This window comes from Zonotrichia albicollis, chromosome 24 (assembly GCF_047830755.1).
Source record: "Zonotrichia albicollis isolate bZonAlb1 chromosome 24, bZonAlb1.hap1, whole genome shotgun sequence".
Taxonomy (NCBI): Eukaryota; Metazoa; Chordata; class Aves; order Passeriformes; family Passerellidae; genus Zonotrichia; species Zonotrichia albicollis.
Window position 1 is genome coordinate 461,377 of NC_133842.1, and position 27,203 is coordinate 488,579.

Here is a 27,203-nt window from a genome sequence, read left to right on the forward strand (position 1 = left end):
TAAAAAAGCATTTTAGAAATAATAAAAAATAATAAAAAATGACGTTAAAAAAATAAAAAATGGCATTAAAAATAATAAAAAATCATTTTTAAAAATAATAAATCATTTTTAAAAATAATAAAAAAATCATTTTAAAAATAATAAAAAATAATTTAATATGACATTAAAAGCAATAAAACATCATTTTAAAAATAATAAAAAAATCATTTTAAAAACAATAAAAAATGACATTAAAAACAATAAAAAAATCATTTTTAAAAATAATTAAAAATATAATTTAAAGTTACATTAAAAATAATAAAAAATGACGTTAAAAATAATAAAAAATCATTTTAAAAATGACAAAAAATAATTGAAAATGGCATTAAAAATAGTAAAAAATGACATTAAAAATGATAAAAAAAGACATTAAAAACAATTAAAAAATCATTTTAAAAACAATAAAAAATATAATAAAAAATAAAAAAAAAAAAACAAAAACAAAAAATCACTTAAAAAATAAAAAAATCCTGAAAAAAATGGCGTTTGTTTCTTTTTTTTCCGGCGGGCTCCAAAGGGCGGATTTTGGGATTTTTCTCCCAAACAAGGGCAGGGCCGGGGGTCCCTCCCCCAAAAGGGGCCCCCGATCTCCCCTCCCCCCCCCCAGCCCGGATTCGGAGCCGCTCCGGAGCCATGGAGGTAACGGGACCCCCGAAATTGCCCCAAAATCCCCCAAATTCACCCCAAAAATTCACCCGGGAAAAAATTCCGAGCTTGGAGGGTGGGGAAACTTCAAATTCCGGGAGGAAAATGCAAAAATAAATGGCAAAAATTGAGCTCGGAAAAAGCCCCGAAATCACCCCAAAATCGCCTCGAATTCCCACGGGTTCACCCCCAAAAATCGCCCGAATTAATCCCAAATTCCCCCCAAAAATCCCCCGAATTAATCCCAAATTTCCCCCCAAAAATCCCCCGAATTAATCCCAAATTCCCCCCAAAAATCCCCCGAATTAATCCCAAATTCCCCCCAAAAAAACTTCCTAAATTACCTAAAATCCCACTAATTAACCCCAAAAAAAAACCTCAAAAATTCCCCAAAAAGGCCCCAAAATCCTCCAAATTCACCCCAAAATCCCCCCAAAAATCCCCCAAATTAATCCCAAATTCCCCCCAAAAAAACTTCCCTAAATTAACTAAAATCCCACTAATTCACCCCAAAAAAAACCTCCAAAATTCCCCCAAAAAGGCCCCAAAAACCCCAAAATCCCCCCCAAAATCCCCCGAATTAATCCCAAAATTCCCCCCCCAAAAACTTCCCTAAATTAACTAAAATCCCACTAATTAACCCCAAAAAAAGCCCCAAAATTCCACCCCAAAAAAAGCCCCAAAATCCTCCAAATTCACCCCAAAAACCCCAAAATTCCCCCCAAAAATCGCCCCAAAAATCCCCCGAATTAATCCCAAATTTCCCCAAAAAAACTTCCCTAAATTACCTAAAATCCCACTAATTCACCCCAAAAAAAAAACCCCAAAAAGGCCCCAAAAACCCCCCCAAAATCCCCCCCAAAATCCCCCGAATTAATCCCAAATTCCCCCCCCAAAAAACTTCCTAAATTACCTAAAATCCACTAATTCACCCCCAAAAAAACCCCAAAATTCCACCCAAAAAGACCCCAAAATCCCCCAAAATCCCCCAAATTCACCCCAAAAATTCACCCGGGAAAAAAATCCAAGCTTGGGAGGGGGGGAAACCTCAAATTCCGCCCAAATTCCGGGAGGAAAATGCAAAAAAATGGCAAAAAATGGCAAAAATTGAGCTCGGAAAAAGCCCCGAAATCACCCCAAAATCGCCTCGAATTCCCACGGGTTCACCCCCAAAAATTGCCCGAATTAATCCCAAATTCCCCCCAAAAATCCCCCTAATTAATCCCGAATTCCCCCCAAAAATCCCCCGAATTAATCCCAAATTCCCCCCAAAAATCGCCCGAATTAATCCCAAATTCCCCCCAAAAATCGCCCGAATTAATCCCAAATTCCCCCCTAAAAAACTCCCTGAATTACCTAAAATCCCACTAATTCACCCCAAAAAAAATCCAAAATTCCCCCAAAAATCCTCAAAAATGCCCCCAAAATCCCCCCAAAAATCCCCCGAATTAATCCCAAATTCCCCCCCAAAAAACTTCCCTAAATTACCTAAAATCCCACTAATTCACCCCAAAAAAAACCCCCAAAATCGACCCAAAAATCCTCCAAATTCACCCCAAAAATTCCCCCAAAAATGCCCCAAATTAATCCCAATTTCCCCCAAAAAAACTTCCTGAATTACCTAAAATCCCACTAATTCACCCCAAAAAAAAACCAAAAAAGGCCCCAAAATCCTCCAAATTCACCCCAAAAAACCCCGAAATTCCCCCCAAAAATCCCCCCAAAAATCCCCCGAATTAATCCCAAATTTCCCCCTAAAAAACTCCCTGAATTACCTAAAATCCCACTAATTCACCCAAAAAAAAAAAAACAAAAAGGCCCCAAAATCCTCCAAATTCACCCCAAAATCCCCAAAAAAATCCCCCAAATTAATCCCAAATTCCCCCCCAAAAACTTCCCTAAATTACCTAAAATCCCACTAATTCACCCCCAAAAAAAACCCCCAAATTCCCCCCCAAAAAGGCCCCAAAATTCTCCAAATTCAACCCAAAATTCCCCCCAAAAATCCCCGAATTAATCCCAAATTCCCCCCCCAAAAAACTTCCTGAATTACCTAAAATCCCACTAATTCACCCCAAAAAAAAAACCCAAAAAGGCCCCAAAATCCTCCAAATTCACCCCAAAAAAACCCCAAAATCCCCCCAAAAATCCCCCGAATTAATCCCAAATTCACCCCAAAATCCCCCCAAAAATCGCCCAAATTAATCCCAAAATCACCCCCCAAAACTTCCCTAAATTAACTAAAATCCCACTAATTCACCCCCCAAAAAACCCCAAAATTTCCCCCCAAAAAGGCCCCAAAATCCTCCAAATTCACCCCAAAAAAAACCCCCAAAATTCCACCAAAACGCCTCAAAAACCCCAAAATCCCCCCCAAAAATCGCCCGAATTAATCCCAAATTCCCCCCCAAAAAATCTCCCTAAATTACCTAAAATCCCACTAATTCACCCCAAAAAAAGCCCCAAAATTCCACCCAAAAAGCCCCAAAATCCTCCAAATTCACCCCAAAAATCCCCCAAAAATCCCCCCCCCGAATTAATCCCAAATTCCCCCCCAAAAAAACTTCCTGAATTACCTAAAATCCCACTAATTCACCCCAAAAAAAACCAAAATTCCCCCAAAAAGGCCCCAAAATTCTCCAAATTCACCGCAAAAATCCCCCGAATTAATCCCAAAATCCCCCCAAAAATCGCCCGAATTAATCCAAATTCCCCCTAAAAAACTTCCCTAAATTACCTAAAATCCCACTAATTAACCCAAAAAAAAAACCCTCCAAAAAGGCCCCAAAATCCCTCCAAATTCACCCCAAAAAAATCCCAAAATTCCCCCAAAAATCCCCCGAATTAATCCCAAATTCCCCCAAAAAAACTCCCTAAATTACCTAAAATCCCACTAATTCACCCCAAAAAAAGCCACAAAATTCCCAAAAAAATCGCCCAAATTAATCCCAAAATCCCCCCAAAAATCTCCCGAATTAATCCCAAATTCCCCCCCAAAAAACTTCCTGAATTACCTAAAATCCCACTAATTCACCCCAAAAAAAGCCCCAAAATTCCACCAAAAAGGCCCCAAAATCCCCCAAATTCACCCCAAAAATTAACCCGGAAAAAAAATCCAAGCTTGGGAGGGGGGAAAACTTCAAATTCCGCCCAAATTCCGGGAGGAAAATGAAAAAAAATGGCAAAAAAAGGCAAAAATTGAGCTCGGAAAAAGCCCCGAAATCACCCCAAAATCGCCTCGAATTCCCACGGGTTCCCCCCCAAAAATCCCCCGAATTAATCCCAAATTCCCCCCAAAAATCCCCCTAATTAATCCCAAATTCACCCCAAAAATTCCCCGATTTAATCCCAAATTCCCCCCAAAAACTTCCCTAAATTACCTAAAATCCCACTAATTCACCCCAAAAAAAAACCCCAAATTCCACCCAAAAAGACCCCAAAATCCTCCAAATTCACCCCAAAAAAACCCCAAAATTCTCCCAAAAATCCCCCGAATTAATCCCAAATTTCCCCCCCAAAAACTTCCCTAAATTACCTAAAATCCTGCTAATTAACCCAAAAAAAACCCCCAACATTCCACCCAAAAAGGCCCCAAAATCCTCCAAATTCACCCCAAAAATCCCCCGAATTAATCCCAAATTCCCCCCCCAAAAAAACTTCCCTAAATTAACTAAAATCCCACTAATTCACCCCAAAAAAAGCCCAAAATTGCACCCCAAAAAAGCCCCAAAATCCTCCAAATTCACCCCAAAAATCCCCCCAAAAATCCCCCTAATTAATCCCAAATTCCCCCCAAAAAACTTCCCTAAATTACCTAAAATCCCACTAATTCACCCCAAAAAAACCTCAAAAATTCCCCCAAAAAGGCCTCAAAATCCTCCAAATTAACCCCAAATCCCCCCATAAATTTCCCCCAAAAATCTCTCAAAATTTCCCCAAATTTCCTCAAAAATCCTCAAAATTCCCCCAAAATCTCCCCCCAAAATTTCCCCCAAATTGACCCAAAATCCCCCAAATTTCCCCCAAAATTGACTCAAATTAACCCCAAATCCCCCCATAAATTTCCCCAAAAAATCTCTCAAAATTCCCCCCAAATTTCCTCAAAATTTCCCCCAAAATCCTCCAGAATTCTCCCCAAAATTCCCTTCAGGAACCCCCAAAATTTCCCCCCAAATTTCCCCAAAATTGACTCAAATTACCCCAAATCCCCCCATAAATTTCCCCAAAAATCTCTCAAAATTCCCCAAAAGTCCTCAAAATTCCCCCCAAAATCCTCCAGAATTCCCCCAAAATTCCCTTCAGGAACCCTCGAAATTTTCCCCCAAATTGACTCAAATTAACCCCAAATCCCCCATAAATTTCCCCCAAAAATCCCTCAAAATTCCCCCCAAATTTCCTCAAAATTCCTCCAGAATTCCCCCCAAAATTCCCTTCAGGAACCCCCAAAATCTCCCCCCAAAATTTCCCCCAAAATTGACTCAAATTAACCCCAAATCCCCCCATAAATTCCCACAAAAATCTCTCAAAATTCCCCCAAATTTCCTCAAAAATCCCCCCAAAAATCCTCCAGAATTCCCCCAAAATCTCCCCCCAAAAGTTCCCCCAAATTGACCCAAAATCCCCCAAATTTCCCCCAAATTAACCCCAAATCCCCCCATAAATTTCCCCAAAAATCTCTCAAATTTCCCCCAAATTTCCTCAAAATTCCCCCAAAAATCCTCCAGAATTCCCCCCAAAATTCCCTTCAGGAACCCCAAAATTTTCCCCAAATTAACCCCAAATCCCCCCATAAATTTCCCCAAAAATCTCTCAAAATTCCCCCAAATTTCCTCAAAAATCCCCCCAAAAATCCTCCAGAATTCCCCCCAAAATCTCCCCCCAAAAGTTCCCCCAAATTGACCCAAAATCCCCCAAATTTCCCCCAAATTAACCCCAAATCCCCCCATAAATTTCCCCAAAAATCTCTCAAATTTCCCCCAAATTTCCTCAAAATTCCCCCAAAAATCCTCCAGAATTCCCCCCAAAATTACTCAAAAATTCCCCCAAAAATCCTCCAGAACTCCCCCAAAAATTCACCCAAATTGACCCAAAACCCCCCAAATTAACCCCAAATCCCCCCATAAATTTCCCCCAAAAATCTCTCAAAATTCCCCCCAAATTTCCTCAAAATTCCCCCAAAAATCCTCAAAAATCCCCCAAAATTCCCTTCAGGAACCCCCAAAATTTCCCCCCAATTTTCCCCAAAATTAACCCAAATTAACCCCAAATCCCCCCATAAATTTCCCCCGAAAATCTCTCAAAATTTCCTCAAAAATCCCCCAAAATCCTCCAGAATTCCCCCCAAAATTCCCTTCAGGAACCCCCAAAATCTCTCCCCAAAATTTCCCCCAAATTTCCCAAAATTGACTCAAATTAACCCCAAATCCCCCCATAAATTTCCCCCAAAAATCTCTCAAAATCCCCCCAAAATTTCCTCAAAATTCCCCCAAATTTTCTCAAATTCCCCCAAAAATCCTCAAAAATCCCCCCCAAAATTCCCTTCAGGAACCCTCGAAATTTTCCCCAAATTGACTCAAATTAACCCCAAATCCCCCTCGAAATTTCCCCCAAAAATCTCTGAAAATTCCCCCCAAATTTCCTCAAAAATCCTCCAGAATTCCCCCAAAAATTACTCAAAAATTCCCCCAAAAAAATCCTCAAAAATCCCCCCAAAATTCCCTTCAGGAACCCCCAAAATTTTCCCCAAATTAACCCCAAATCCCCTCATAAATTTCCCCCAAAAATCTCTCAAAATTCCATCCAAATTTCCTCAAAAATCCTCCAGAATTCCCCCAAAATTCCCCTCAGGAACCCCCAAAATTTCCCCCCAAATTTCCCCAAAATTGACTCAAATTAACCCCAAATCCCCCTATAAATTTCCCCCAAAAATCTCTCAAAAATCCCCCCAAAAATCCTCAAAAATCCCCCCAAAATTCCCTTCAGGAACCCCCAAAATTTCCCCCCAAAATTTACCCAAATTGACTCAAATTAATCCCAAAATCCCCCCATAAATTTCCCCCAAAAATCTCTCAAAATTCCCCCAAAATTCCTCAAAAATCCACCAAAATCCTCCAGAATTCCCCCCAAAATTCCCTTCAGGAACCCCCAAAATCTCCCCCCAAAATTTCCCCAAAATTGACTCAAAACGCCCCAAATTTCCCCCAAAATTGACTCAAATTAACCCCAAATCCCCCATAAATTTCCCAAAAAAATCTCTCAAAATTCCCCCCAAATTTCCTCAAAATTCCCCCCAAAATCCTCAAAATTCCCCCCAAAAATCCTCCAGAATTCCCCCCCAAAATTCCCTTCAGGAACCCCCAAAATTTCCCCCCAAATTTCCCCCAAATTGACTCAAATTAACCCCAAAACCCCCCATAAATTTCCCCCAAATTTCCTCAAAAATCCTCCAGAATTCCCCCAGAAATTCTCCCAAACTGACCCAAAACCCCCCAAATTTCCCCCAAATTAACCCCAAATCCCCCCATAAATTTCCCCCAAAAATCTCTCAAAATTCCCCCCAAAATTTCCTCAAAATTCCCCCAAATTTCCTCAAAAATCCCCCCAAAAAATCCTCAAAAATCCCCCCAAAATTCCCTTCAGGAACCTTCAAATTTCTCCCAAATTGACTCAAATTAACCCCAAATCCCCCCATAAATTTCCCCCAAAAATCTCTCAAAATTTCCCCCAAATTTCCTCAAAAATCCTCCTGAATTCCCCCCAAAATTCCCTTCAGGAACCCCCAAAATTTCCCCCCAAATTTCCCCAAATTGACCCAAAACCCCCCAATTTTCCCCCAAATTAACCCCAAATCCCCCCATAAATTTCCCCAAAAATCTCTCAAAATTCCCCCAAAATTTCCTCAAAATTTCCCCCAAAAATCCTCCAGAATTCCCCCCAAAAATTACTCAAAAATTCCCCCAAAATTCTCCAGAATTCCCCCCAAAATTCCCTTCAGGAACCCTCAAAATTTTCCCCAAATTGACTCAAATTAACCCCAAATCCCCCATAAATTTCCCCAAAAAAATCTCTCAAAATTCCCCCCAAATTTCCTCAAAAATCCTCCAGAATTCCCCCAAAAATTACTCAAAAATTCCCCAAAAAATCCTCAAAAATCCCCCCAAAATTCTCTTCAGGAACACTCGAAATTTCCCCAAAATTGACTCAAATTAACCCCAAATCCCCCCATAAATTCCCCCCAAAAATCTCTCAAAATTCCCCCCAAATTCCCCCCAAAATTCTCCAGAATTCCCCCCAAAATTCTCCTCAGGAACCCCCAAAATCTCCCCCAAATTTCACCCAAATTGACCCAAAATCCCCCAAATTTCCCCCAAATTAACCCAAAATCCCCCATAAATTTACCCCAAAAATCTCTCAAAATTTCCCCAAAATTTCCTCAAAATTCCCCCCCAAATTCCCCTCAGGAACCCCCAAAATCTCCCCCCAAATTCCCCCAAAATTGACTCAAATTTACCCCAAATCCCCCCCTAAATTTCCCCAAAAATCTCTCAAAATTCCCCCAAAATTCCTCAAAAATCCCCCAAAAATCCTCCAGAATTCCCCAAAAATTACTCAAAAATTCCCCCAAAATTCTCCAGAATTCCCCCCAAAATTCCCTTCAGGAACCCCCAAAATTTCCCCAAATTAACCCCAAATCCCCCCATAAATGTCCCCCAAAATCATCTCAAAATTCCCCCAAATTTCCTCAAAAATCCCCCAAAAATCCTCCAGAATTTCCCCCAAAATTCCCTTCAGGAACCCCCAAAATCTCCCCTCAAATTTCCCCAAAATTGACTCAAATTAACCCCAAAATCCCCCCATAAATTTCCCCCAAAAATCTCTCAAAATTTCCCCAAATTTCCTCAAAAATCCTCCAGAATTTCCCCCAAAATTCCCTTCAGGGACCCCCAAAATCTCCCCCCAAAAATTCCCCAAATTGACCCAAAACCCCCCAAATTTCCCCCAAATTAACCCCAAAATCCCCCCCTAAATTTCCCCGAAAATCCCTCAAAATTTCCCCCAAATTTCCTCAAAAATCCCCCCAAAATTCCCCAAAATTCCCCAAAATTCCCCAAATTGCCCCAACCCCCCCGAATTTGCCCCCAAACCCCCAAATTTACCCCAAATCCCCCCAAATTACCCCAAAAATCTCTCAAAATTCCCCCCAAATTTCCTCAAAATTCCCCCAAAATCCTCCAGAATTCGCCCCAAAATTCCCTTCAGGAACCCCCAAAATTTCCCCCCAAAATTTCCCCAAAATTGACTCAAATTAACCCCAAATCCCCCCATAAATTTCCCCCCAAAATCTCTCAAAATCCCCCCAAATTTCCTCAAAATTCCCCCCAAAATTCCCTTCAGGAACCCTCAAAATTTGCCCCAAATTGACTCAAATTAACCCCAAATCCCCCCTAAATTTCCCCAAAAATCTCTCAAAATTCCCCCAAATTTCCTCAAAATCCTCCAGAATTCCCCCAAAAAATACTCAAAAATTCCCCCAAAATTCCCCCAAAATTCTCCAGAATTCCCCCCAAAATTCCCTTCAGGAACCCCCAAAATTTCCCCCCAAATTTCCCCCAAATTGACTCAAATTAACCCCAAATCCCCCCCATAAATTTTCCCCAAAAATCTCCCAAAATTCCCCTCAAATTTCCTCAAAATTCCCCCCAAAAATCCTCCAGAATTCCCCAAAATTTCCCCCCAAATTTCCCCAAAATTGACTCAAATTAACCCCAAATCCCCCCATAAATTTCCCCCAAAAATCTCTCAAAATTCCCCCCAAAATCTCTCAAAATTCCCCCAAATTTCCTCAAAATTCCCCCCAAAAATCCTCAAAAATCCCCCCAAAATTTCCCCCCAAATTTCCCCAAAATTGACTCCAATTAACCCCAAATCCCCCCATAAATTTCCCCCAAAAATCTCTCAAAATTTCCCCCAAATTTCCTCAAAAATCCCCCCAAAAATCCTCAAAATTTCCCCCAAAATCCTCCAGAATTCCCCCAAAATTCCCTTCAGGAACCCCCAAAATTTCCCCCAAATTTACCCCAAATCCCCCCATAAATTTCCCCAAAAAATCTCTCAAAATTCCCCCAAATTGACCCAAAACCCCCCAAATTAACCCCAAATCCCCCCATAAATTTCCCCAAAAAATCTCTCAAATTTCCTCAAAATTCCCCCAAAATTTCCTCAAAAATCCCCCAAAATTCCCCCAATTACCCCAACCCCCCCGAATTTGCCCCAACCCCCCCGAATTTGCCCTCACCCCCCGAATTTGCCCCAACCCCCTCGAATTTGCCCCAAATTTGCCCCCCAGGTCGCGGCCGTGGCTCTGTTGGTGGCCCTGGGGACGCTGAGCCCGGGACAGGCACAGGGACAGCCCATCCGCAACCAGGGTGAGACTGGGACAAACTGGGATAAACTGGGATAAACTGGGATGGACTGGGATAAACTGGGATAAACTGGGAGGGACTGGGATGGACTGGGAGGGACTGGGAGGGGATTGGGAGGGACTGGGATAAACTGGGAGGGACTGGGAGGGGATTGGGAGGGCCAGGGACAGCCCATCCGCAACCAGGGTGAGACTGGGAGGGACTGGGATGGACTGGGATAAACTGGGAGGGACTGGGACAAACTGGGAGGGGATTGGGAGGGACTGGGAGGGACTGGGAGGGACTGGGATAAACTGGGAGGGACTGGGAGGGACTGGGACAAACTGGGATAAACTGGGAGGGACTGGGAGGGACTGGGAGGGACTGGGACAGCCCATCCGCAACCAGGGTGAGACTGGGATAAACTGGGACAAACTGGGATAAACTGGGAGGGACTGGGATAAACTGGGAGGGACTGGGATAAACTGGGAGGGACTGGGAGGGACTGGGATAAACTGGGATGGACTGGGATAAACTGGGATAAACTGGGATAAACTGGGAGGGACTGGGAGGGACTGGGACAGCCCATCCGCAACCAGGGTGAGACTGGGATGGACTGGGACAAACTGGGATAAACTGGGAGGGACTAGGAGGGACTGGGAGGGACTGGGAGGGGATTGGGATGGACTGGGAGGGACTGGGAGGGACTGGGAGGGGATTGGGAGGGACTGGGATAAACTGGGATAAACTGGGAGGGACTGGGAGGGACTGGGACAGCCCATCCGCAACCAGGGTGAGACTGGGACAAACTGGGATAAACTGGGAGGGACTGGGAGGGACTGGGAGGGACTGGGATAAACTGGGAGGGACTGGGAGGGACTGGGAGGGGACTGGGATGGATTGGGAGGTACTGGGAGGGACTGGGATAAACTGGGAGGGACTGGGAGGGGATTGGGATGGACTGGGAGGGACTGGGAGGGACTGGGAGGGACTGGGAGGGACTGGGATAAACTGGGAGGGACTGGGATAAACTGGGACAAACTGGGAGGGGATTGGGAGGGGATTGGGATGGACTGGGATAAACTGGGAGGGACTGGGATAAACTGGGACAAACTGGGAGGGACTGGGAGGGGATTGGGATAAACTGGGAGGGACTGGGAGGGACTGGGAGGGACTGGGACGGACTGGGATGGACTGGGATAAACTGGGACAAACTGGGAGGGACTGGGAGGGACTGGGATGGACTGGGAGGGGATTGGGAGGGACTGGGACAAACTGGGATAAACTGGGATAAACTGGGAGGGACTGGGATGGGATTGGGATGGACTGGGAGGGACAGGGACAGCCCATCCGCAACCAGGGTGAGACTGGGACAAACTGGGATAAACTGGGACAAACTGGGAGGGACTGGGATGGACTGGGATGGGATTGGGATGGACTGGGAGGGACTGGGAGGGGATTGGGAGGGGACTGGGAGGGACTGGGACAGCCCATCCGCAACCAGGGTGAGAACTGGGATAAACTGGGACAAACTGGGATAAACTGGGAGGGACTGGGAGGGACTGGGATAAACTGGGAGGGACTGGGATAAACTGGGAGGGACTGGGACGGACTGGGATAAACTGGGACAGACTGGGATGGGATTGGGAGGGGATTCAGGATACTGGGATGGACTGGGAGGGACTGGGAGGGGATTGGGAGGGACAGGGAGGGACAGGGACAGCCCATCCACAACCAGGGTGAGACTGGGACAAACTGGGACAAACTGGGACAGACTGGGATAAACTGGGAGGGACTGGGAGGGACTGGGAGGGACAGGGACAGCCCATCCGCAACCAGGGTGAGACTGGGATGGACTGGGATAAACTGGGATAAACTGGGATAAACTGGGATAAACTGGGAGGGACTGGGAGGGATTGGGAGGGATTGGGAGGGACTGGGAGGGGATTGGGAGGGACTGGGATGGACTGGGATAAACTGGGAGGGACTGGGAGGGACAGGGACAGCCCATTCGCAACCAGGGTGAGACTGGGACAAACTGGGATGGACTGGGAGGGACTGGGATAAACTGGGACAAACTGGGAGGGACTGGGATGGACTGGGATAAACTGGGAGGGACTGGGATAAACTGGGACAAACTGGGAGGGACTGGGAGGGACTGGGATAAACTGGGAGGGACTGGGATAAACTGGGACAAAACTGGGAGGGACTGGGAGGGACTGGGATAAACTGGGAGGGACTGGGAGGGGATTGGGAATGAACTGGGAGGGACTGGGATAAACTGGGAGGGGATTGGGATGGACTGGGATAAACTGGGATGGACTGGGATGGACTGGGAGGAACTGGGAGGGACTGGGATAAACTGGGAGGGATTGGGAGGGACTGGGAGGGACTGGGACAAACTGGGATGGACTGGGATGGATTGGGGGGCACTGGGATGGGATTGGTTTATACTGGGATGGACTGGGAGGGGAATCAGGATACTGGGAGGGACTGGGAGGGAATTCAGGGTACTGGGATATACTGGGATGGGACTGGGAAGGGATTGAGACAAACTGGGACAAACTGGGAGGGACTGGGACAAACTGGGACAAACTGGGAGTCAACTGGTTTGAACTGGGATGAACTGGGACAAACTGGGAGGGGATTCACAATACTGGGATGAACTGGGATGAACTGGGACAAACTGGGATGAACTGGGATGAACTGGGACGAACTGGGACAAACTGGGACGAACTGGGATGAACTGGGATGAACTGGGAGGGCATTCACGATACTGGGATGAACTGGTAGTGAACTGGGACGAACTGGGACGAACTGGGACAAACTGGGACGAACTGGGAGTGAACTGGTTTGAACTGGGATGAACTGGGAGGGGATTCACAATACTGGGATGAACTGGGAGGGGACTGGGAGTGAACTGGGACGAACTGGGACGAACTGGGACGAGCTGGGACGAACTGGGACGAACTGGGACGAACTGGGACGAACTGGGACTAACTGGGACGAACTGGGAGGGCATTCCTGACACTGGAATGAACTGGGACAAACTGGGACGAACTGGTTTGAACTGGGACGAACTGGGAGGGCATTCACGATACTGGGATGAACTGGGAGTGAACTGGGACGGACTGGGATGAACTGGGAGGGCATTCACGATACTGGGAGTGAACTGGGACAAACTGGTTTGAACTAGGATGAACCAGGATGAACTGGGACGAACTGGGATGGACTGGGAGGGGATTCACAATACTGGGACGAACTGGGAGTGAACTGGGATGGACTGGGCGTGAACTGGTTTGAACTGGGACAAACTGGGACAAACTGGGATGAACTGGGAGGGATTGGGATGGACTGGAATGAACTGGGATGAACTGGGAGTGAACTGGGATGAACTGGGATGAACTAGGAGTGAACTGGGATGAACTGGGAGGGACTGGGACAAAGTGGGACAAACTGGGGTGTACTGGGATGGACTGGGACAAACTGGGAGGGACTGGGACGAACTGGGAGGGCATTCACGATTCTGGGATGAACTGGTTTGAACTGGGAGTGAACTGGTTTGAACTGGAGTGAACTGGGACGAACTGGGGGAGGCATTCACGATACTGGGACGAACTGGGAGTGAACTGGGACGAACTGGGAGGGGATTCACAATACTGGGATGAACTGGGAGGGGATTGGAACAAACTGGGAGGGACTGGGATGAACTGGGATGGACTGGGAGTGAACTGGTTTGAACTGGGATAAACTGGGACGAACTGGGAGGGCATTCACGATACTGGGATGTACTGGGATGAACTGGGAGTGAACTGGTTTGAACTGGGACAAACTGGGAGGGGATTCACAATACTGGGACGAACTGGGAGTGAACTGGGATGGACTGGGATGAACTGGGAGGGCACTCACGATACTGGAATGAACTGGGACAAACTGGGACAAACTAGGATGAACTGGGATGTACTGGGACAAACTGGGATGAACTGGGATGTACTGGGAGGGGATTCACAATGCTGGGACGAACTGGGATGAACTGGGACGAACTGGGATGGACTGGGATGGACTGGGAGGGCATTCACCATACTGGTTTGAACTGGGACGAACTGGGATGAACTGGGACTATCTGGGACAAACTGGGTAGGCATTCCCGATACTGGGATGAACTGGGAGTGAACTGGGATGAACTGGGACGAACTGGGATGAACTGGGATGGACTGGGAGGGACTGGGACAAACTGGGACAAACTAGGACGAACTGGGACGAACTGGGACAAACTGGGACGAACTGGGAGGGCATTCCCGACACTGGAATGAACTGGGACAAACTGGGATGAACTGGGAGTGAACTGGGAGTGAACTGGGATGAACTGGTTTGAACTGGAGGGGTGGGGGGAGGGGCTCGGGTCTCACAGACCCCTCCCCCCTCATTTCCCCCCCTCCCCTCCCCCATTTCCCCTCCCCCTCACAATGCTGGGACGCACTGGGATGAACTGGGAGTGAACTGGTTTGAACTGGGAGGAACTGGGATGAACTGGGACAAACTGGGATGGACTGGGATGAACTGGGATGAGCTGGGATGAGCTGGGAGTGAACTGGTTTGAACTGGATGAACTGGGACGAACTGGGAGGGCATTCATAATACTGGGACGAACTGGGAGTGAACTGGTTTGAACCGGGACAAACTAGGATGAACTGGGATGGACTGGGACAAACTGGGATGGACTGGGATGGACTGGGACAAACTGGGATGGACTGGGATGGACTGGGAGTGAACTGGTTTGAACTGGGACGGACTGGGAGTGAACTGGGAGTGAACTGGGACAAACTGGGAGGGCATTCACAATACTGGGATGAACTGGGAGTGAACTGGGATGAACTGGGATGAACTGGGATGTACTGGGATGTACTGGGACGAACTGGGAGGGCATTCACGATACTGGGAGTGAACTGGTTTGAACTGGGATGAACTGGGACGAACTGGGAGGGGATTCAAGATACTGGGATGTACTGGGATGGGACTGGGAGGGGAGTGGGACAAACTGGGATCAACTGGGAGTGAATTGGGATGTACTGGGACAAACTGGGATGAACTGGGACGAACTGGGAGTGAACTGGTTTGAACTGGGACAAACTGGGAGGGGATTCACAATACTGGGACGAACTGGGACGAACTGGGACGAACTGAGAGTGAACTGGTTTGAACTGGGGGATTGGGGGTGGGGCTCGGGTCTCACAGCCCCCTCCCCCCCCCATTCCCCCCCTCCCCCCCCCGCAGCGTTCCCGTCGCTGTGCCCGCCCCTCCCCCCGCGGGACTGCCAGGACGTGCACGCGGGGGGGGCGCGCGAGGACGGCGTGTACCTGGTGTCCCCCGCGGGGGGGGGAGGGGCGCCCGTGCCCGTCTACTGCGACATGAGCACCGAGGGGCACGTGTGGACGGTACCGGAAGTGGGGGGGGAGTACCGGAAGTGGGGGGGGGGAGTACGGAAGTGGGGGCGGGATGGGGGGGATGGGGGGGGATGGGGCGCCCCGTGCCCGTCTACTGCGACATGAGCACCGAGGGGCACGTGTGGACGGTACCGGAAGTGGGGGGGGAGTACCGGAAGTGGGGGGATGTGGGGGGGATGGGGGGGATGGGGGGCAGGAGCACCGAGGGGCACGTGTGGACGGTACCGGAAGTGGGGGGGGAGTACCGGAAGTGGGGGGGGATGGGGGAGATGGGGGGGATGGGGCGCCCGTGCCCGTCTACTGCGACATGAGCACCGAGGGGCACGTGTGGACGGTACCGGAAGTGGGGGGGGAGTACCGGAAGTGGGGGGATGTGGGGGGGATGGGGGGGATGGGGGGCAGGAGCACCGAGGGGCACGTGTGGACGGTACCGGAAGTGGGGGGGGAGTACCGGAAGTGGGGGGGGATGGGGAAGATGGGGGGGATGGGGCGCCCGTGCCCGTCTACTGCGACATGAGCACGAGGGGCACGTGTGGACGGTACCGGAAGTGGGGGGGGAGGGGCGGGAGGGGGGGGGAGGGGCGACCCTCCCGCCCCACCCAACATTCCCATCCCATTCCCCCATTATGGTCCCCAAAAAAATCCCGTGGGATCGCCCCTCCCCCACCCCCAAAGTGACCGTGGGGTCGCCCCTCCCCCACCCCAGGATTGCCCCTCCCCCCCACATTCAAAATGACCCCATGATTGCCCCTCCCCCACCTTTAAGATGACCCCAGGATTGCCCCTCCCCCACCTTCAAAATGACCCCCAGGATTGCCCCTCCCCCACCCCTGATTGCCCCTCCCCCACCCTCAAAATAATCCTGGGATTGCCCCTCCCCCACCCCTGAATTGCCCCTCCCCCCACATTCAAAATGACCCCAGGATTGCCCCTCCCCCACCTTTAAGATGACCCCAGGACAGCCCCTCCCCCAACCCTGAATTGCCCCTCCCCCCACATTCAAATAGCCCCCATGATTGCCCCTCCCCACCCCCAAAATGCCCCCCCCATTCAACTGACCCCCTGATTGCCCCTCCCCCCACCCCCAAAAATCCCCTTTGACCCCCCCTCAAATTGCCTCTCCCCCACCCCCGCCCCTCCCCCACCCTTATTTTTCACCCCTCCCCCACCCTGCACCCCCAAATCCATTTCCCCGCCCCTCCCCCATTTTACCCCGCCCCTCCCCCATTTCCCTTTTTTTGTTGCCCCTCCCCCCATTTTTCCCACCCCTTCCCCATTTTTGCCCCTCCCCCATTTTTGCCCCTCCCCCATTTTTGCCCCTCCCCCATTTTTTGCCCCTCCCCCATTTTTCACCCCTCCCCCTTTTTTGCCCCTCCCCCATTTCCGCCCCTCCCCTTTTTTACCCCTCCCCCCTTTTTTGCCCCTCCCCATTTACCCCACCCCTCCCCTTTTTCGCCCCTCCCCCTTTTTTGCCCCTCCCCCTTTTTGTCCCTCCCCCATTTTTGCCCTTCCCCATTTTTGCCCTTCCCCATTTTTGCCCCTCCCCCATTTCCCCACCCCTCCCCCATTTTTGCCCCTCCCCCATTTTTGCCCCTCCCCCATTTTTCCCACCCCTCCCCCATTTTTTGCCCCTCCCAATTTTTTGCCCCTCCCCCTTTTTTGCCCCTCCCCCATTTTCACCCCTCCCCCATTTTCACCCCTCCCCCATTTTTGCCCCTCCCCCTTTTTTACCCCCTCCTCCTTTTTTGCCCCTCCCCCTTCCCCTGCCCCTCCCCCATTTTTGCCCCTCCCCCATTTTTGCCCCTCCCCCATTTTTGCCCCTCCCCCATTTTCCCCACCCCTCCCCCATTTTTGCCCCTCCCCCATTTTCCCCACCCCTCCCCCTTTTTGCCCCTCCACCTTTTTGCCCATTCCCTTTTTTGCCCCTCCCCCTTTTTTGCTCCTCCCCCCATTTTTGCTCTCCCCCATTTTGGCCCCTCCCCCATTTTGGCCCCTCCCCCATTTTGGCCCCTCCCCCATTTTTGCCCCTCCCCTTTTTTGCCCCTCCCCCATTATTCCCACCCCTCCCTTTTTTGCCCCTCCCCCTTTTTTGCCCCTCCCCCATTTTGGCCCCGCCCCCAATTTTTTGCCCCGCCCCCCCCAGGTGTTCCAGCGCCGCTTCAACGGCTCCGTCAGCTTCTTCCGCGGCTGGAACGACTACAGGGCCGGGTTCGGGCGCGCCGACGGCGAGTACTGGCTGGGTACGACCAGTATAAACCAGTATAGACCAGTATGGACCAGTATGGACCAGTATGGGGCTAAAAATCCCCATAGAAATCCATAGAAATCCATAGAAACCAGTATAAACCAGTATAAACCAGTATAAACCAGTATGGGGCTAAAAATCGCCATAGAAATCCATGGAAATCCATAGAAACCAGTACAGACCAGTATAAACCAGTATAAACCAGTAAGGACATCCATAGAAATCCATAGAAATCCATAGAAACCAGTATAAACCAGTATAAACCAGTATAAACCAGTATGGACCAGTAGAGACAAAAAATCCCCATAGAAATCCATAGAAACCCATAGAAACCAGTACAAACCAGTATAAACCAGTATAAACCAGTACAGACTACAGGGCCGGGTTCGGGCGCGCCGACGGCGAGTACTGGCTGGGTACGGCCCGGTACAGACCAGTATAAACCAGTATAAACCAGTAGGGACCAGTATAAACCAGTATAAACCAGTACGGACCAGTATGGGGCCAAAAATCCCCATAGAAATCCATAGAAATCCATAGAAACCAGTATAAACCAGTATAAACCAGTATAAACCAGTACAGACTACAGGGCCGGGTTTGGGAGCGCCGACGGCGAGTACTGGCTGGGTACGGCTGGTATAAACCAGTATAAACCAGTATGGACCAGTATGGGGCCAAAAATCCCCATAGAAATCCATAGAAATCCATAGGAACCAGTAGTGACCAGTAGGGACCAGTATAAACTAGTATAGACCAGTATGGACCCAAAAATCCCCATAGAAATCCATAGAAACCAGTATAAACCAGTATAAACCAGTATAAACCAATACAGACCAGTAGGGACCAGTACGGACCAGTATGGGGCCAAAAATCCCCATAGAAATCCATAGAAATCCATAGAAACCAGTATAAACCAGTATAAACCAGTATGGGGCCAAAAATCCCCATAGAAATCCATAGAAACCAGTATAAACCAGTATAAACCAGTACAGACTACAGGGCCGGGTTCGGGCGCGCCGACGGCGAGTACTGGCTGGGTACGACCAGTATAAACCAGTATAAACCAGTATGGACCAGTACGGACCAGTATAAACCAGTAGGGACCAGTATGGACCAAAAAATCCCCGTAAAAATCAATAGAAATTCATAGAAACCAGTACAAACCAGTATAAACCAGTATAAACCAGTATAAACCAGTATAAACCAGTATAAACCAGTATGGGGCTAAAAATCGCCATAGAAATCCATAGAAACCAGTATAAACCAGTACAGACTACAGGGCCGGGTTCGGGCGCGCCGATGGCGAGTACTGGCTGGGTACGACCAGTATAAACCAGTATAAACCAGTATGGACCAGTACAGACCAGTATAAACCAGTAGGGACCAGTATGGGGCCAAAAATCCCCATAGAAATCCATAGAAATCCATAGAAACCAGTATAGACCAGTATGGACCGGTAAAAACCAGTATAAACCAGTAGGAACCAGTATAAACCAGTATGAACATGTAGTTGACTCCTGAGTGACCCCGGACTGACCACTGACCATTGACTGACCCCTGAGTGACCCCTGAGTGACCCCTGACCCCTCTGTGACCCACCCAGGCTGGCAGAGCCTGGCTCTGCTGACCCTGACTGACCCCTGAGTGACCAATGAGTGACCACTGAGTGACCAATGAGTGACCCCTGACCCCTGATTGACCCCTGATTGATCCCTGATTGACCCCTGAGTTACCCCTGTGACCTCTGACCCCCCAGGCCTGCAGAGCCTGGCCCTGCTGACCCTCCAGGCCCTGAGTGACCAATGACCATTGAGTGACCCCTGAGTGACCCCAACCCCTGAGTGACCCCTGAGTGACCCCTGAGTGACCACTGACCCCAGTGTGACCTCTGACCCCCCAGGCCTGCAGAGCCTGGCCCTGCTGACCCTCCAGGCCCTGAGTGACCCCTGAGTGACCACTGACCATTGAGTGACCCCTGACTGACCTCTGACCCCTGAGTGACCCCTGAGTGACCACTGACCATGGACTGACCCCTGTGTGACCTCTGACCCCTGAGTGACCCCTGTGTAACCTCTGACCCCCCAGGCCTGCAGAGCCTGGCCCTGCTGACCCTCCAGGCTCTGACTGACCAATGACTGACCACTGACCCCTGTGTGACCTCTGACCCCTGAGTGACCCATGTGACCTCTGACCCCCAGGCCTGCAGAGCCTGGCCTGCTGACCCTGACTGACCCCTGAGTGACCAATGACCATTGAGTCACCCCTGTGTGACCCCTGACCCCTGAGTGACCACTGACCCCTGTGTGACCTTTGACCCCTCTGTGCCCCCCAGGCCTGCAGAGCCTGGCCCTGCTGACCCTCCAGGCTCTAACTGACCAATGACCCCTGAGTGACCCCTGAGTGACCTCTGTGTGACCAATGACCATTGAGTGACCCCCGTGTGACCTCTGACCCCCCAGGCCTGCAGAGCCTGGCCCTGCTGACCCTCCAGGCCCTGAGTGACCACTGACCCCTGAGTGACCCCTGACCCCTGAGTGACCCCTGAGTGACCCCTGTGTGACCTCTGACCCCCCAGGCCTGCAGAGCCTGGCCCTGCTGACCCTCCAGGCCCTGAGTGACCACTGACCATTGACTGACCCCTGTGTGACCTCTGACCCCTGAGTGACCCCTGTGTGACCACTGACCATTGACTGACCCCTGAGTGACCACTGACCATTGACTGACCCCTGTGTGACCTCTGACCATTGACTGACCCCCGTGTGACCACTGACCATTGACTAACCCCTGACTGACCCCTGAGTGACCACTGACCATTAACTGACCCCTGACTGACCCCTGAGTGACCACTGACCCCTGAGTGACCCCCGTGTGACCTCTGACCCCCCAGGCCTGCAGAGCCTGGCCCTGCTGACCCTCCAGGCCCTGAGTGACCACTGACCCCTGAGTGACCCCTGTGTGACCTCTGACCCCCCAGGCCTGCAGAGCCTGGCCCTGCTGACCCTGACTGACCCCTGAGTGACCCCTGTGACCTCTGACCCCCAGGCCTGCAGAGCCTGGCCCTGCTGACCCTCCAGGCCCTGAGTGACCAATGACTGACCATTGACCCCTGAGTGACCCCTGAGTGACCCCTGTGTGACCTCTGACCCCCCAGGCCTGCAGAGCCTGGCCCTGCTGACCCCTGAGTGACCCCTGTGACCTCTGACCCCCAGGCCTGCAGAGCCTGGCCCTGCTGACCCTCCAGGCTCTGAGTGACCAATGACCCCTGAGTGACCACTGACCATTGACTGACCATTAACTGACCCCTGTGTGACCTTTGACCCCCCAGGCCTGCAGAGCCTGGCCCTGCTGACCCTCCAGGCCCGCTACGAGCTGCGCGTGGAGCTCGAGGACTTTGAGAACAACTCGGCCTCGGCCACCTACGGCTCCTTCGCGCTGTCGCCCACGGCCGTGAGCGCCGAGGAGGACGGCTACACCCTGCACGTGGCCGGATTCGTCGACGGCGGCGCCGGTGAGGGGAACTGAGGCACGCGTGACCGTTGGGGGGTCAAGAATGGTCAGCCGAGTGAAGGTTGACCGTTGGGAGGTCAATGGGAGTCAATGGGAATCAATGGTGGTCAATGGGGGTCAACCGAGGCAAGGTTGACCATTGGAAAGTCAATGGGAGTCAACGATGGTCAATGGTGGTCAATCAAGTCAAGGTTGACCATTGGGTGGTCATTGGGGGTCAACTGAGTCAAGGTTGACCATTGGAAGGTCAATGATGGGCAAGGAAATTGAGGTTGACCATTGAAAGGTCAACGGTGGTCAATGGGAGTCAATGGTGGTCAACCGAGTCAAGGTTGACCATTGGAAAGTCAATGGGAGTCAACGATGGTCAATGGTGGTCAATGGGAGTCAACAGGAATCAATGGTGGTCAATGGAGTCAAGGTTGACCATTGGAAGGTCAACAATGGTGCCCAGGTCAAGGTTGACCATTGGGAGGTCAATGGGAGTCAATGGTGGTCAACCAAGTCAAGGTTGACCATTGGGGGAGTCAATGGTGGTCAACAATGGTCAAGCAAACCAAGGTTGACCATTGGAAGGTCAATGGTGGTCAATCAAGTCAAGGTTGACCATTGGGAGGTCATTGGGGGTCAACCGAGTCAAGGTTGACCATTGGAAAGTCAATGGAGGTCAACGATAATCAATGGTGGTCAATGAGGTCAAGGTTGACCTTTTGGTGGTCAATAGGAATCAATGGTGGTCAATGGGGGTCAACCAAGTCAAGGTTGACCATTGGAAGGTCAATGGTGGTCAAGGAAATTGAGGTTGACCATTGGGTGGTCAAGAATGGTCAACCGAGTGAAGGTTGACCGTTGGGAGGTAAATGATAATCAATGGGGGTCAATAATGGCCAATGGGAGTCAATGGGAATCAACGGTGGTCAACCAAGTCAAGGTTGACCATTGGAAGGTCAATGGGAGTCAATGGGAGTCAATGGTGGTCAAGCAAACCAAGGTTGACCATTGGGAGGTCAATGGGGGCCAACTGGGTCAAGGTTGACCATTGGGTGATCAATGGTGGTCAACAATGGTCAAGCAAACCAAGGTTGACCATTGGGTGGTCAATGGGAATCAATGGTGGTCAACCAAGTCAAGGTTGAGCAGTGGGAGGTCAGTGGAATCAAGGTTGACCATTGGGTGGTCAATCAAGGTCAATGGTGGTCAAGAATGGTCAACCGAGTCAAGGTTGACCATTGGAAAGTCAATGGTGGTCAATGGGAGTCAATGGGAATCAATGGGGGTCAACCAAGTCATGGTTGGCCATTGGAAGGTCAATGGTGGTCAACAAAGTCAAGGTTGACCATTGGGTGGTCAATGGTGGTCAAGAATGGTCAACCGAGTGAAGGTTGACCATTGAGAGGTCAATGGAGGTCAAGGATAATCAATGGTGGTCAATGGGAGTCAATGGTGGTCAATGGGGGTCAACTGAGTCAAGGTTGATGATTGGGTGGTCAATGGAGGTCAATGATAATCAATGGGGGTCAATGGAGGAAACTGAGGCACGCGTGACCGTTGGGTGGTCAAGGATGGTCAACCGAGTGAAGGTTGACCGTTGGGAGGTCAATGGAGGTTAATGATAATCAATGGTGGTCCATGGGAGCCAATGGTGGTCAAGCAAACCAAGGTTGACCATTGGGTGGTCAACAGTGGTCAATGGTGGTCAAGAATGGTCAACCAAGTCAAGGTTGACCATTGGAAAGTCAATGGGAGTCAACGATGGTCAATGGTGGTCAATCAAGTCAAGGTTGACCATTGGAAGGTCAATGGTGGTCAAGGAAATTGAGGTTGACCATTGAAAGGTCAACGGTGGTCAATGGGAGTCAATGGTGACCATTGGAAAGTCAATGGGAGTCAACGATGGTCAATGGTGATCAATGGGAGTCGATAGGAATCAATGGTGGTCAATCAAGTCAAGGTTGACCATTGGGAGGTCAATGGGAATCAATGGTGGTCAACCGAGTCAAGGGTGACCATTGGAAGATCAATGGGAGTCAATAGGAATCAATGGTGGTCAAGGGAGTCAAGGTTGACCATTGGAAGGTCAATGGGAGTCATTGGTGATCAATGATGGTCAATGGTGGTCAACCAAGTCAAGGTTGACCATTGGGTGGTCAACAGTGGTCAATGGTGGTCAAGAATGGTCAACCGAGTGAAGGTTGACCGTTGGGAGGTCAATGGAGGTCAATGATAATCAATGGTGGTCAGTGGGGGAAACTGAGGCACGGTTGACCGTTGGGTAGTCAAGAAGGGTCAGCCGAGTGAAGGTTGACCGTTGGGAGGTCAATGGAGGTCAATGATAATCAATGGGGGTCAATGGGAGTCAAGGTTGACCATTGGGTGGTCAATGGGGTTCAAGAAAGTTGACGTTGACCATTGGAAGGTCAATGGTGGTCAGTGGGAGTCAATGGAGTCAAGGTTGACCAATGGGAGTCAATGGTGGTCAATGAGTCATTGGTGGTCAACCGAGTCAAGGTTGACCATTGGGCGGTCAATGGTGGTCAATGAGGTCAAGGTTGACCATTGGGTGGTCAGCAGTGGTGCCCAGGTCAAGATTGACTATTGGGTGGTCAATGGGGGTCAATGAGGTCAAGGTTGACCATTGGGTGGTCAATGGTGGTCAATGGGAATCAATGGTGATCAACGGTGGTCAACCAAGTAAAGGTTGACCATTGGAAGGTCAATGGCAGTCAATGGTGGTCAATGAGTCAATGGTGGTCAACCGAGTCATGGTTGGCCATTGGAAGGTCAATGGGAGTCAATGGGAATCAATGGTGGTCAACCAAGTCAAGGTTGACCACTGGGTGGTCAATCCAAGTCAATGGGGGTCAAGAATGGTCAACCGAGTCAAGGTTGACCATTGGGAGGTCAATGGAGGTCAATGATAATCAATGGTGGTCAGTGGGGGAAACTGAGGCACGGTTGACTGTTGGGTGGTCAAGGATGGTCAACTGAGTGAAGGTTGACCATTGGGAGGTCAATGGAGGTCAATGATAATCAATGGTGGTCAATGGGAGTCAATGGTGGTCAATGGGAATCAACAGTGGTCAATGGGGGTCAAGAATGGTCAACCAAGTCAAGGTTGACCATTGGGAGGTCAATGGGGGCCAACTGGGTCAAGGTTGACCATTGGGAGGTCATTGGGGGTCAACCAAGTCAAGGTTGACCATTGGAAAGTGAATGGGAGTCAACGATGGTCAATGGTGGTCAATCAAGTCAAGGTTGACCATTGGGTGGTCACTGGGGGTCAACCAAGTCAAGGTTGGCCATTGGATGGTCAATGGTGGTCAACAATGGTCAAGCAAACCAAGGTTGACCATTGGAAGGTCAATGGGAATCAATGGTGGTCAACCAAGTCAAGGTTGACCATTGGGTGGTCAATGGGAGTCAACGATGGTTAATGGTGGTCAATGGTGGTCAACCAAGTCAAGGTTGACCATTGGATGGTCACTGGGGGTCAACGATGGTCAATGGTGGTCAATGGGAGTCAATAGAAATCAACGGTGGTCAATCAAGTCAAGGTTGACCATTGGGAGGTCAATGGGGTTCAATGGTGATCAATGGGAGTCAATAGGAATCAATGGGGGTCAATGGTGGTCAACAAAGTCAACGTTGACCATTGGGTGGTCATTGGGGGTCAACCGAGTCAAGGGTGACCATTGGGTGGTCAATGGTGATCAATGGTGGTCAACCAAGTCAAGGTTGACCAGTGGGAGGCCAGTGGAATCAAGATTGACCATTGGGAGGTCAACGATTGTCATTGGGAGTCAATGGTAGTCAACCGAGTCAAGGGTGACCATTGGGAGGTCAATGGGAGTCAATGGGGGTCAACCAAGTCATGGTTGGCCATTGGAAGGTCAATGGTGGTCAAGCAAACCAAGGTTGACCATTGGGTGGTCAATCAAGGTCAATGGTGGTCAAGAATGGTCAACCGAGTGAAGGTTGACCATTGGGTGGTCAATGGGGTTCAATGAGTCAATGGTGGTCCACCAAGTCAAGGCTGACCATTGGGCGGTCAATGGGGTTCAATGGTGGTCAACCGAGTGAAGGTTGACCATTGGGTGGTCAGTGGTGGTCAATGAGGTCAAGGTTGATCATTGGGAGGTCAATGGGGTTCAATGGTTGTCAACCAAGCCAAGGTTGATCATTGGCTGGTCAGTGGTGGTCAATGATGGTCAAGCAAACCAAGGTTGACCATTGGGTGGTCAGTGGTGGTCAATGAGGTCAAGGTTGACCATTGGGTGGTCAGTGGGGTTCAATGATGGTCAATGAGTCAATGGGGGTCAACCAAGTCCAGCTGACCATTGAGTGGTCAACAATGGTCAGCCGAGCCAAGGTTGACCATTGGGCGGTCAATGGTGGTCAATGAGGTCAAGGTTGACCATTGGGTGGTCAATGGGGTTCAATGGGGTTCAATGGTGGTCAACTGAGTCAAGGTTGACCATTGGGTGGTCAGTGGTGGTCAACTGAGTCAAGGTTGACCATTGGGTGGTCAGCAGTGGTCAGTGAGGTCAAGGTTGACCATTGGGTGGTCAATGGGGTTCAATGGTGGTCAATAAGTCAAGGTTGACCATTGGGCGGTCAATGGTGGTCAACGATGGTAAAGTGAACCAAGGTTGACCATTGGGCGGTCAGTGGTGGTCAGTGAGGTCAAGGTTGACCATTGGGTGGTCAATGGGAGTCAATGGCGATCAATGAGTCAATGGTGGTCAACCAAGTCCAGCTGACCATTGAGTGGTCAACAATGGTCAACCGAGCCAAGGTTGACCATTGGGTGGTCAGTGGTGGTCAATGAGGTCAAGGTTGACCATTGGGTGGTCAATGGTGGTCAATGGGGTTCAATGGTGGTCAATGAGTCAATGGTGGTCAATGAGTCAATGGTGGTCAACCCAGTCAAGGTTGATCATTGGGTGGTCGGTGGTGGTCAATGAGGTCAAGGTTGACCATTGGGTGGTCAATGGTGGTCAACGATGGTAAAGCGAGTGAAGGTTCACCATTGGGTGGTCAGTGGTGGTCAGTGAGGTCAAGGTTGACCATTGGGTGGTCAATGGGAGTCAATGGTGGTCAATGAGTCAATGGTGGTCAACCGAGTCAAGGTTGACCATTGGGCGGTCAGCAGTGGTCAATGAGGTCAAGGTTGACCATTGGGTGGTCAATGGGGTTCAATGGTGGTCAATGGGGTTCAATGGTGGTCAATGAATCAATGGTGGTCAACCAAGTCAAGGTTGACCATTGGGTGGTTAGTGGTGGTCAATGAGGTCAAGGTTGACCATTGGATGGTCAGTGGTGGTCAACAGTGGTCAATGGTGATCAACGGTGGTCAACGAAGTCAAGGTTGACCATTAGGTGGTCAATGGGAATCAATGGTGGTCAATGAGGTTCAATGGCGGTCAATGAATCAATGGTGGTCAATGAGGTCAAGGTTGACCATCGGGCGGTCAGTGCAGCTCCACCCAGCCAACCTTGACCACCACTTCCTCCCACCACTGACCACCCACCCCACGTCCCCCCCTCCCCCCAGGTGACTCCCTGAGCTACCACAACGGGCAGAAGTTCTCCACCTTCGACCGCGACCAGGACCTGTTCGCGCAGAACTGCGCCGCGCTCTCCTCGGGCGCTTGGTGGTTCCGCTCCTGCCACTTCTCCAACCTCAACGGCTTCTACCTGGCCGGGCCCCACCTCTCCTACGCCAACGGCATCAACTGGGCCCAGTGGAAGGGCTTCTACTACTCCCTCAAGCGCAGCGAGATGAAGATCCGGCGCCTCTGAGGAGGCCACGCCCACCTTGCCCCACCCTACCCTACCAGGCCACGCCCACCTCATGCCACTCCCCTTCCGGACACGCCCCATGTTGACCCCGCCCTCAATAAAGGCCAAGCATTGATTGAT

General features: G+C 50.0%; 1 protein-coding gene across 1 annotated transcript; it reads left to right on the top strand.

Annotated features, from left to right (window-relative positions):
- Positions 1-538: 538 nt before the first annotated feature.
- LOC141731698 (microfibril-associated glycoprotein 4-like) lies at positions 539-27,203 on the top strand. The gene is made up of 6 exons (XM_074558165.1): positions 539-678; positions 10,031-10,109; positions 15,360-15,520; positions 17,673-17,769; positions 21,100-21,282; positions 26,836-27,203. The coding sequence occupies exons 1-6, from the start codon at positions 673-675 to the stop codon at positions 27,081-27,083; spliced, it is 774 nt and encodes a 257-aa protein (XP_074414266.1). The 5' UTR covers positions 539-672; the 3' UTR covers positions 27,084-27,203.

Coding starts and splice junctions, on each gene's coding strand:
- LOC141731698 (XM_074558165.1), top strand. Junction 10,110..15,359: donor ACAGCCCATCCGCAACCAGG/GTGAGACTGGGA, acceptor CCCCCCCCGCAG/CGTTCCCGTCGCTGTGCCCG. Junction 17,770..21,099: donor CGACGGCGAGTACTGGCTGG/GTACGACCAGTA, acceptor TTGACCCCCCAG/GCCTGCAGAGCCTGGCCCTG.